Below are 12,822 nucleotides of genomic sequence, written 5' to 3' on the forward strand. Positions count from 1 at the left end.
TAAAACTCATATGTAACCTCACAGCATTGACTCTTGGTAAGCCAAAGGAAGCACAGAATACTGATACTAGACACATACAGCTGATCTTAAGTTAGATATGTTACAAGTGGGTGATACCCATCTGAGGGTGGAAATAGCTAGAGCTTTCTTGCATGTGAAGAATCAGATTGCAACAATTGTAGAAAAACCACAGACATGAATGATTTTAAATATTTATTGAAACTGTATGAAAAAACACATACAGAGTAGCGTTTCCATCCCCACCAGAACTATCCACAACAAAGGCAGATAAACGATTAAGAATGAAACTTCCAATTTAAAGACATAATAAAATAAAACAATATGTTTTAACAGAAAGATAAGCTGGTCAGCTGATCACAATCTGACATGTATTGTATGGGCCCAACAGTTTGGCTTTCAGTTGAGCAATAGCATGATGTCTATTACAGATTTACCAGATGTCACTAAAGGGGCTGATTTGGTCATCTTAGTCTAGTATTATATAAGACATGACAAAGTAGATCATTGCTTAGCAATGGGGGTTAGAAATGAGCCTTTATATGAAGTCTCAAGAATTCTCAGATACAGTTCAATAAAAAAACAAGCAAACCAGCAATAACCATTGCTTTAAAGCATTAAAGGGAACTGAATGGTGAAGATTCACATTTACTTTGCTCACTTTTTCAATTAACTGAATGGCTGCTGTGTTTGCAGAGTAAAACAGATTTATAAATCTTTCCAATGAAGATAGCTAGAGATTTATGACAGGGAATTACATACACTGTATGCATATACATGACAGCTTTACATAGCAATAATTCCTCTTATACTCAACAGATTTAAATAAAGAATGTATAGATAAATAATAAAATAAATACTTAAATAAATAAATAAATACACACATATAAGACACTTATTAAAAACAGTGCTGCTACAGTCAGTATATGCAGCAAAAGTGATGATGAAGCAGACGTCTGCCCATCCTGTGTGAAATCTTCAAGGGACTTTTTTTTACATCACACATCAATCTGAATAAGTTATAAAGCTTCACAGCATATCATTTGCTAATGCTGTTTGGTCCAGGATTTGCCCAGGATTATGAGTCCCTTACTCTCAGTAGCAGTGTAAAGCAACATTTGTAGCTGGGCCAAATAAGAAACACATATTGTCCAACTTTTCTTACTTGGCAAACTAGTGTGCATGAAATTGAGACGTTACCAAAGTTATCCAGCAGCTTTGATGAAAATATTTAAAAACTCCCTGGATGTTGTCTCACACAGCAAGGATGCCCAGGTAGATTTTACTTTCTTTATCATCATCAAGAAGTTCAGTATGTTCTGTTTCAGTTGAGATAACAGAGCCCTTTTCAAGATTAAAGATCCCCCCTTCATAGATGGACTGAAACCAGGCAGAACCTGAACGCACCTCACAGACTGTTTTCATAGAAGTGAGGATTGGATCATTTTTTGGGTATGACTCCGGTTTTATGTTGACTGTGTGGGTGAGGTGTAGAGGATCCCTTTGGCAGTCAGGACCTGTGAAGGACACCTGGGTGTACACAAAGTAGAGACCATTTTCTGGAATAACGATGGAGTTATCCTTAAGCATTTTCTCAGCAATAGATGAATCAGGGTCATATTTGTTCCAAACTAATTTGTCATTTTCTTTAGCACCTGAGAATAAGAGAGTAACAAGAAAGAGTTAGGGGTTTGTATAGAGTGTCAATGTAGTAGGCAGGCAAAGACATGGACATTTATTTGTAAAACTTTGCTAAAATATATTTACCTGTAAAATGAGCTGCCAGTTTGTCCCCTTTTCTTGCTTGGGCTCTGGCTACTGGTACAGATTCTGTAAGATAAAAATACATGAACTGGTTATACAGTGGCCAAGATGCTGTCCGAAGCAGTACATACTGCCAAAACAGTGTAACATTTGTGTCATTATGGGTGTTGTATTAAAGGGTCAGCATCTTATAATACTGACACATTAGAATTGTTGGACCTGCATCTCAGTTATAAAATGTTTGTATGTTCTAACAGAGGTATTGTGCTCTATGCAACCAAACAAAAATATAGTTTGTACTAGTCTGAGGAGAAGAGTAAACCGCAGCTGCAGTGTTCTGGTTTGACTCTTATTATTGCATGACCCCCTACTGCACTTAGACAGGATGCCACTACTTGTATAGAAGGGCTGTGTGATACACTGTATTTACATGTATGCAGCCCCTCTGGGTGTGATTACTGTAATATACCGTAATTCAACAATGCCCTCTGTCTTAAAGTGTTGTCATGAGCACCCATCCCAGGGAACCAAAATGCATGAGATTTTGCTTACCTAAATAAGTCTTGATAGCCAATATTTCTGGCATCTTACTCTCATCCTAAAAAACATGAAAAGGATCATTTTAGTTAGTTATTTACATTTGAAGAGAAATAAACACAGAGCATTCAGACTTAATTCTAATCCTTATTAATGCAAATGAATTGTACCTACTTGTGCCATGAAAACAACTGCAATTTAGGTACAAATACATAAAGTAGGGAAAAAGGTAAAGTCAAGTATAGTTGCACAAAGCATCATATTGTACTCTGAACACTTTCCTCATAGAGGACTATGCTAATTTCTGCAGAAAGAGGAAGCCAGAGTATAAAATTAAACTTGCTCAACCAGTCTGACACAGGCCACATTGCACACATTAACTACACCCTGCCCTGCAAACGGCAGAGATACACTCGCAGCCAGCAAATAGGCTGTAAATGAAGGGGTTTATAAATGGATTTAGTGAGACACGCACCTTGTTGGCAAAGTTTGGGATGATCTGAAAATGCAGCAGAGCAAAGAGGATGGTGGATCCCAGTAATAACAGGAATGCACAGATACTGACACAGCGCCAGGTGGAATCCCTATTGCTTCTTTCGTGCCTTACAATTAGGAGCCCATTCTCCATCTGAGACTCTACAGTATTCATTTTGTATTTTCACTTGGTTCACGCCTTCACCGCTCTGCTTTCTTTCTTTCTTTCTTTCTTTCTTTCTTTCTTTCTTTCTTTCTTTCTTTCTTTCTTTCTTTCTTTTTCTTTCTTTCTCTTTTCTACTCCTTGTCTCTTGAGTGAATGGTTCTGCCATCAGCAAGTCTCCTTATAAAGCATCGATGTGCAGAAATTCCCAGTGACATCATCACTAGGAGGAAATTCAGCTGCACCGACACCCAGTATAAGCTCTGTACTGCTCTGCCTTCTCAGTTTCTTTGTGCCCTCCCATTTTCCATCGGAAAGATGAAATAGTGCCATTTTGAAAGAGAAACTCAGGAAGGGGAAACAACCAGCAATCTTGGAAAGGAGAATTTTAAACACTTCTCTAAAGTTGCAATATAGAAACTCTCATTTCTGTCAAGCAAACAGTATTGTGTATTCATAAGATACAAGATGTACTATATGCACAGATTTGAAACAATAACATCACATGCATGCACTATACACACAGGCATACAACAGCACATATGTGCTGTACATTCAGACACTGCCTGATAACACACACATGTATCATACACACAGATGTGGAAAGGTAACAGCACACATATGCACTATACACAGAGACATCAAATAACAGCTGCACATACTCGCCATACATTTAGACATGGAGTCATACTATGCACATATGTGCTATATGCATAGACATTAAAATACCAGCTGCACATACACGCATGGAGTCATACTAAGCACATATGTGCTATACGCATAGACATAAAAATACCAGCTACACAAATGTGCCTTACACACAGACATGGGATAATAGCACACTCATGCTTCATACACACAGATGTGTGACTGAACATGCCGCTTTAAACCCTGACAAGTTATATTACTTATTATATTAATTAAATTACCACTGTGGCTTCAGTTGTAAAATGGATTTTAACTCTATTGATATAATTATATCTCTATAAAATCAAAGAGGGGCAGTTATTAGTACAGGTATAGGACCCATTATCCAGAATGCTCTGGACCAAGGGTATTCCGGATAAGGGGTCTTTCCATAATTTGGATCTCCACACCTTAAGTCTACTAAAAAATTAATAAAACATTAATTAAACCCAATAGGATTGTTTTGCATCCAATAAGGATTATTTATATCTTAGTTGGGATCAATTACAAGGTTCTGTTTTATTTCTACATAAAAAAAGAAAATCAGTTTTAAAATTCTGAAATATTTGCTTATAATGGAGTCTATGGGAGACGGGCATTCCGTAATTCGGAGCTTTCTGGATAACGGGTTTCCGGATAAGGGGTCCGATACCTGTATAGTGTACAGCATAACTGTATATAAATATATAACTGATATATATTGTTTTTGAGATACTGGATTAAAAAATAGCAACATGAACATACTTTAGATACAGGGATGATGCCACATAATGTTTCTTCTCATTTTTTTTATTGTTTGCTTTACTCTTCTGCTTTTTCCCAGCTCTCCAAAGGTTGTTACTAACACCTGCAGCTAAAAAACTATTACTTTGTGAGGCTGAAATTTTATTATTATTGTTACATTTAATTACTTATCTTTCTACTTAGGCCCTCCTATTTATCTACCAATCTCTCATTTAAACCACTGCCTGGTTGCTGGGGTAAACGGGACCCTAGTCCTAGTCAGTAGCCCCATCGCTTTGATTATGGTAATAAGGATCAGTAAATAACTTTAGTGTGTTATAAAGTTAAGTGTGCAATAAATTGATTATTTATTTATTGTATATTGCATTAAAATGTAAACCTTCAAAGCAAGGCAAGTGACTTCTTTCTCAGTATATTTATTTGCTATGTTAGATCTTATGTAATACATTCCATGTCTGTGTATAATTATTGAACACTATCTTGTTTGTGGGAAGAGAAATGCCAGGAATAAAAACAAAAGGGAGTAGCACATTAGAGCCAAGTTTCACTCCCACCCACATGTTATTCCTTCTCAGGTCTCAGAGGAAAGCTCTGTTTCTAACCTTTGGCACACTAGCTATTTCCTAAAGGAAACATTGATCATTCTAAAAATAGCAGATATCCTTTTGCATTTTGTACTGGCAGAGAATGCAAACATCCATAGGTAGAGATACCCACGTGTGACATACCATATCAGCCATTTTTGGCAAGACATCTGTGGATTTTGTCTATAGCTGGCTCTTAGTTAAACTGTGGCACAGTATTGATCACTAGTGCTTTACTTTAGAACACTACTGATTTCTCTTGAGGGTTTAAAGCTTGAGAAGCAAATGATAGCTGCAAAGCTTTCCAAAAGCCTTTCAAGAGAACATATAGTTCAATATGCTTTTAAACTGTTTAAAAAAAAAAAAAAAGCATGGGGTAAGCTCAACACATCCTGAATTGGATCCCTTCTGTATGGCCCCTATATAGAACAATATTGGCAGGAAGTAGTTCTGGTTCCCTGGGGTGGAATAGGCCTGGACCTTCTGGTGATTACACCATATTTAAGTTCCTTTGTAGGGGTTTCTCGGTTTATCCCCATGTGACAGATAGGAGATTGTGACATCCTTAGATTTGAATAAGCTTGGGTTGACGCAGATTCAGTTGCTTTACTCCTCACATAGAAGGGTATAGGGCTCATGGTACAGAGAGTCCAGTTACAGAGTACCACCGATATGCCTAGAGCACAGGTTTTCAGACTCTCTGCTTTTAAGCCCCCATTTCTTCTTTTAATATACACTGAAACTACAATTTATATCCCCTAATACAGATATTAAAGTGGGCGATCTGGCACCATAAATTAAAACACACCCCTTGATGTGTTTTTTTTTTACATTTATTTTACACAGCTTTTCACTCAGTTTTTCTGGCATTAATCAGTTTTCACCGTATCATAAATAGGCCCCTAAATATGCCAACTTTTACAATGGGTCATATTGAATGTGCCATGTTTTACAAGTCAATGGGCTGTGTAAAAAGTCATGCAGAAGTGTATTTCCATCTTAATATCCTATATATTAGTTGTTTCAAATGCTTCAATAATACATTTTAGCTGATATCTCCAGATATGGGGTAATGTAATAAAAGGCACAATGTTTGTCACCAGTATCACTCAATCAAGTGTAAGTATGTACTGGCTACCTGTATATAAAGCTTGTATTACTTATGGGGTTTAGTGTACAAAAGCTAGTTTCTAATTCTAATACAGGTATCAGAAACCCATTATCCCGAAAGTTCCCAAATTATGTAAAGGCCATCTCCCATAGACTCAATTTTAAGCAAATAATTCACATTTTTAAAAATGATTTCCTTTTTCTCTGTAATAATAAAACAGTACCTTGTACTTGATCCCAACTAAGGTATAATTAATACTTATTGGAGCCAAAACAATCCTATTGGGTTTAATTACTGTGTAAATAATTTTTTTAGCACACTTAAGGTGGCCATACACGAGCAGATGCGGATCTTCCCCCGATATCCCCACCTACGGGTGGGCGATATCGGGGAGCATTTAGGTAAAAAAATAAATAATCCGATCGTTTGGCCCTGGGGCCAAACGATCGAATTATGTGGGCGGCAATGGGGCAGTCGGATCGGGGACCGCGTCAATGAGCCAATGCGGTCCCCGATCCGACCAGATTTTCTAACCTGGCCGATCGAGATCTGGCCAATTTCAGGCCAGATCTCGGTCGGCCAGGCCGCTCTGCTCTCCCCATACACGGGCCGATTAGCTGCCGAATCGGTCCAAGGGACCGATATCGGCAGCTATAGTCGGCCCGTGTATAGGGACCTTTAAGGTAGGAGATCTGAATTACAGAAAGACCCCTTATCCGGAAAACCCCAGGTCCCAAGCATTCTGGATAACAGGTCCCATACCTGTAAATCAATTGATAAAAGAGACTCATAAGTCAAAATGAATTGCACATATTTAATTGTAGAATAGGTTAATGGCACACATTATCTCTTGCTAGTTTTTAAAATAATTTCTGATGGATTCAGTGAAAAAAACTGATTTAGCTGAAAATATTTAACTAGAGCTAATACATAATGGAAATAACTTATGTGGGGATCAACCAGGAGATGAGAAATGACCTCAAATAAGGAAAGCATTATTTCATACCAGCCGGTTATAAATAAAATCCCTAAATATATTATGACTGCAATAGCTCTTAGAATATTCTAATCTAATGTAACAATACTCAGAATTCTTCCCTGTTTTACAAGTCACTTGCACCATTGATGACTTAATCTGGAGAATTTCATTAGAGTTTACACAGAGTGCATAGAATTTTGCAACTCTGTTTTCTTGACATGGTGGCAGTTTTAACTATTAAAAGAGTATGTCATCAATATTCAAAAATAGTTTAATAAAAATAAGGCTTTTCTCATCATACAGACAGTGGCTCAGAATTTAAGGGGCCTTTTTGCTAATTCTAAATTTAATGGGGTAATTGACATTGCTTTGGACTCCCCTATTCGTAACAACTTTTTCATTTTTTTAATTTATTTGTAATTATTTACCTTCCATTTCTGTCTCTTTTCAGCTTTCAGGTTTAAAAGCTATCTGCCCCTTCTAGTCATTTTTCAGTCTGATATTTAGATCAGTGCTTGGCCGCTGGTGTAAATTCGACTCTAACAACAAGATCATTTATAAAATTGTATACTGGAGACCTGCCTGTCATAGAAATCACATAAATAAAAAACACAAAAAGTAAAAAATGAAGACCACTTGCAACCTGTCTTGCATTATACAAAAAATTAACTGTAGGGTTGTTTGTGTTAAAGTTATATGAGTTATATTTATTATACTTTTTCCTATCCAGTATGACCCTCAAACTGTTATTAAACTGTACTTCATGTGACTGAGAATGTTGGTTAATGTAGTTTACTGGAACTGAAAGGGTGCATGCTAAACAGCAGGAAAGGAAAGCAGAACACCGTCAGTACTCGAGACCTGTTAAGATGAGTTTAGACTCTCTATATAGTTTAAGTGAGGACTGTATAACTTGCCCAGCCATCTCTGTCTTGATAGAATGTATAATATCACGTTGTAAAAGTGACACAAAAAGTGCATTTTATATGTACTCACCAGAAAATCAATACAGCTTTTCAGTTAAAAAAAAAAGAAACCTGTAATTTTCACTTAAAACATTTTGTTGCAAGATCTTTTATCACTAAATAACATACTGTATATAGTTATCTCTTTGTGGTTTAGTTATCAGTGACCAATTGCTGGTTGTGGTTGTGGTTGCATAAAGAAAATTAGTATCAAAGTGAAACACAAGCAACTAACCCCCCTAAAATATTAGCTTTACCAACAATGATTTGGAACGTAGGTCTTAAAGGAGAATGCAAGTCAAAATTTAAAAATCATACTGCCCAATAGTCCTCCTATTGTTTAGTAAAAACACCCCACTTTTGGCTCACCTAATCAAATATTTACTCAGTCACACTTACTTCACATTTTCTAGAACAGGCAGCCATCTCTAAAAAGGTATTCTCCCTTCCTTTCCCTCCTTGCTTCATACTGCACATGTGTTTCATTCCCTCCCCCCTCCCCTCTGGCAGATCCGCTTCTGATTGGCTGGTGGGTATGTGTAGCTCAGAACAGGAGACAGGATCAAGTTACACACATGCTCAGAGAGTAGGAAGGCTGCCGCTGGCACCTACAGGAAGGGGAGAGAGATTTCAGTGATGTCACTGTAGTCTTCACACTGCTGTAGGCTGCCAGCACCATATCTCAGAGAAGCAAGTAGGCATCTGGGAATTTAGAAATGCAGTAAGTACTTAAAGGAACAGTAACACCAAAAAATGAAAGTGTATAAAAGTAACTAAAATATAATGTGCTGCTGCCCTGCACTGGTAAAAGTTGTGTGTTTACTTCAGAAAGTCTACTATAATTTAAATAAATAAGCTGCTATGTAGCCATGGAGGCAGCCATTCAAAGGAGAAAAGGCACAGGCACATAGCAGATAACAGATAAAACACTATTGTATTCTACAGAACTTATCTGTTATCTGCTATGTAACCTGTGCCTTTTCTCCTTTTTTCCAGCTTGAATGGCTGTCCCCGTGGCTACACAGCAGCTTATTATATAAATTATAGTAGTGTTACTGTAACAAACACACCAGTTTTACCAGTGCAGGGCAACAGTGCATTATATTTTTATTACTTGAAAGCTCTTTCATTTTTTGGTGTTACTGTTCCTTTAAAAAGAATGCCTTTAGACTTACTTTTAATTTATATTAACCTTTCCTTGTCCTTTAAGCACAAAATAAGCCATTCTTGTTTCTCTTCTTACATTGTCTGCCGCTTTATGTGCTGGTATATCACTACTGGTCCCACAGGACAGACTCACACTGTTCAGGTAACAGCCAATTACAATGGAAACTCACAATGTCCAGTATGTTCATATTTTTCCATTGGTCTGAGTATTATGCAGCATGTTTTTTTCTCATGTTCCAGTGCAAAATATAGACCTGGTGAGGCTTTGTTTGGACTACAAGTGAAAGCTGTCACAGCTGATAAGATGTCACCCAGTGCAAATTAATATTGTAGGTAAATAATAATATGTAATTTAAAAATGTCTACAATTTTAAGGGGGTTATGTAATAAAAGGAATTACTTTTGCCCAGGTGCAGTAACCCATAGTTACCAGTAGGTAGAATATACCAGTCACCTGTTTAAAAGCAAACATCTTATTGGTTGATATTGGTCACTGCTAATGGGCAAACTTAGTGCCTTTTATTACATATGTGAGAACGTCCTCTAGTTAGAACCACTGATAGTCTTGGTTTAAACTGGCAGTGGCCTGGAAATCAGACAAAATGATTTATATCACTGTTTGCCATTAAACCCCTGCTCCTATAGACATATTCCTTTATGGTTCAGGAATGGGATCAGTTATCCAGAATGCATGGGACCCCAGGGTTTTCCAGATTAGGATTTTTTCTGTAATTTGAATCACCATACCTTCTACTAAAAAAGACATTAAATAAACCTAATCTGATTGTTTTGCCAGTAATATAGATTTATGCAGTATATTTACTATTTAGGGCATGGAACTGTTTAATTATTACAGAGGAAAAGGAAATAATTTATACAAATTGGAATTATGTGCTTAAAATGTACTATATGGGAGATGACCTTCTTGTAATTCAGAGCTTTAATTCATTTAATTTGATTTATTAATAATTAATCATTGGTTCTGCAAACTCTGTACAAAAGTAATAAAACAAATAAGTCTGTGCATAGCCAACAATATATTTGGGAATCTTTTTTTAGGGGTTCAGTATCAACTGCCCATTGTACATATTATAAAAATATTTAAAGGTCTTCCTCTCCCTGACCTCCTACTCCAACGCCAGCAATTCTCTGAATAGAAGTTAAAAACTTGTGCTTGTAAGGCCACTCCCTCTTTCCTGTCTTTCTTCTTACATGGTAATTCTTTCAGTTGTTTTCAAATAATTTTTTTATGAATTACAAATTATTTATGCAGAAATTCCTCAATCCTTGCTCCGGCAACTGACAAACTTCCTGTTTACGAAAATACGGATCTCACAAGTTTTTATCTGCTCACAAGACAGAAAAGAAAACTGCATTGCATATTGCAAAAAAAGCAATATGTTGCAATACATGTCTTGTGTTGTTTTCGATACTTTAGATCAGGAGTCCCCAACCTTTCTAACTAGTGAGCCAAAGTCAAACGTAAAAAGACTTGGAGAGCAACACAAGCATCATAAAAGTTCATGGAGGTGCCAAATAAGGGCTAAGATTGGCTATTAGGCAACCTCTATGCACCCTATCAGCTTACATGAGGCTTTATTTGGTAGGAAATCTTGTTTTTATTCAGCCAAAACTTGCCCCCAAGTCAGGAATTCAAAAATAACTACCTGGTTTGGGGGCACTGAGAGCAACATCCAAGGGGTTGGTGAGCAACATGTTGCCCCCGAGCCACTGGTTGGGGATCACTGCTTTAGATCCTCCTTGGGCAAAATATAGCTATGTAGGGGTTTGCTAAAATGGGCCCCACAGGATGTATACCCCTAGGATAGGCCCCGGGAGGGTAATGGTTAAGGTACAATGGGTAGAGCTGGTGTAGTGATAGTTAATGGGGAGTATCCCCGCAGTTCGGGTTATGGCCACAGGGTGGTGCATAGGCCCATATAAAAAGGGAATGCAGCCATGTGCTGTAGGCCAGAGTTAAGGGAGAGCCTCTGAGAGCAGAGGTATTCTCCCCAAAGGTAGATTAGTAGATTTCTTGTGTCAGGTCACTCTAGGAGTGCTATGTAGTAAGGGCACAGTTAGAATGGGCAGAAATAGCCCCTCCAGGAGTGGTAGAGGGAGTAGGCTCCCCCAGCAGTACATCAGCTGGAGTGCAGGGACTCAAGAGTCTAGGTAGGTGGTTAGGCTGCCGCTAGATGGGGTACTACTCTGAGGGTACTTAGTCGTGAGTACCGGGGATGAGTCCTGGAGGTGGTCCGTCTTGGCGTGAGTACCGGGGAGAGAGCCCCTAGAGAGGGTCTCTTGGCGTGTAGTACCGGGGAGGACATCTATAAGGGATCATCCTGGCGGGAGTACCGATAAGATACCCAACAGGGGTAGGTACTCTGAAGGGTTAAGGAAGGAGAGTGTCCCCTGCACTGTATTTGTATTGCCACTCCTGGAGAGGTCCTGCCTAAATAAACAACCAACTGTTTCATCACAACTGTGTGTTCATCGTGTCTGCCTCAAGGAGCACCTACATACCAGTAAGTGGATACCCCAGGGAGGGGATTCCCTTTGGGGGTTGTGTGAGGTCTCAGGCAGCACTACACCAAAGTATCAAGTCCCAGGGAGGGAGTTGTAGTTCTCCCATAACAGAGCCCTGGGTGGAGGCACGCCATTTAACAGAGAAATCCCTGCTTCCCCCATAGTCAGCGGGGCTCAGGACTCCTGGAAGCGCCAAAACAGAGTAATTCAGCAGGTAGTGCCACAACCGTTTAATAAGTGGGCTACAGCTATGTAATAGCAGTGAGCTATAGCCCAGATATATATATATATATATATTTTTTTTTTTTTTAATTTACTTCCTGTCCATAATTGTCTTTTTTTGTCCTCATCTACCAAAGAAAATAGATGTAGTATTGATAGTATATTGCTGAAAACTCATTAGAATGTAGGGATTATTTCTCTGGTGTGTCTTAAGGAGCTGGACAATCATACAACCAGACATTATAAATCTGTAGCTATGGGTTAAGCAGCCATCATTGCATTAGGCTAATGCCAGGCAGGGTTGATTCTTGGCCTGCAGATAAATGGAGGCTGATAATCAGTGTCTACGCTGGCATCAGCTTTTCCCTTTGCCTGCGCCAGAAGCCATTGGGTTGGCCTAGGCGCAGGTACATGGAGGAGATTTTATAGCCAAAATGTCTAATATGCAATTTGGCTCACAATGGCTCCAGGTGCAGGCAAAGGAAAAGGCTGATGCCTGTGTTAAAGTTGTGCAGTGAGCAGATTGCATATAAAGAAAATGGTTTATAGGGGCCTACACAGCTTGGTACTACAACACACTCAAGAGCTGTGTGCACTGCTGTGGAAAAGCAGAGACTGCATCCTGCAGTCTAAAGTGATTCAGCTCTGGCTGTGGAGGAGTCACAATTTATATATAGAAAAAAGGAACAATCTTATTGTGGTATAGTTGTGAAATTTTCAAAATGTCCTGAGAGAGAATGGAAATTGTGCTTTCTGCACAGAAACAATGGGTATCTCCCTAATGAATCTACAGGTTAGTGTATAAAGATATATACCAATAAGCCAATTGATTTTCTGTGTCAAACACATATCAACCATACAATAATAACCACTGTGTAATG

At 38.3% G+C, this 12,822-nt stretch overlaps 1 protein-coding gene across 1 annotated transcript; it reads right to left on the reverse strand.

Annotated features, from left to right (window-relative positions):
* Positions 1-212: 212 nt before the first annotated feature.
* Positions 213-3,029, reverse strand: tnf (tumor necrosis factor). The gene is given in 4 exon segments (NM_001113671.1): positions 213-1,673; positions 1,786-1,848; positions 2,335-2,380; positions 2,795-3,029. Coding segments are annotated over 4 exon segments (684 nt in total). The 5' UTR covers positions 2,969-3,029; the 3' UTR covers positions 213-1,272.
* Between the last annotated feature and the right edge of the window lie 9,793 nt (positions 3,030-12,822).

This window comes from Xenopus tropicalis, chromosome 8 (assembly GCF_000004195.4).
Source record: "Xenopus tropicalis strain Nigerian chromosome 8, UCB_Xtro_10.0, whole genome shotgun sequence".
Taxonomy (NCBI): domain Eukaryota; kingdom Metazoa; phylum Chordata; class Amphibia; order Anura; family Pipidae; genus Xenopus; species Xenopus tropicalis.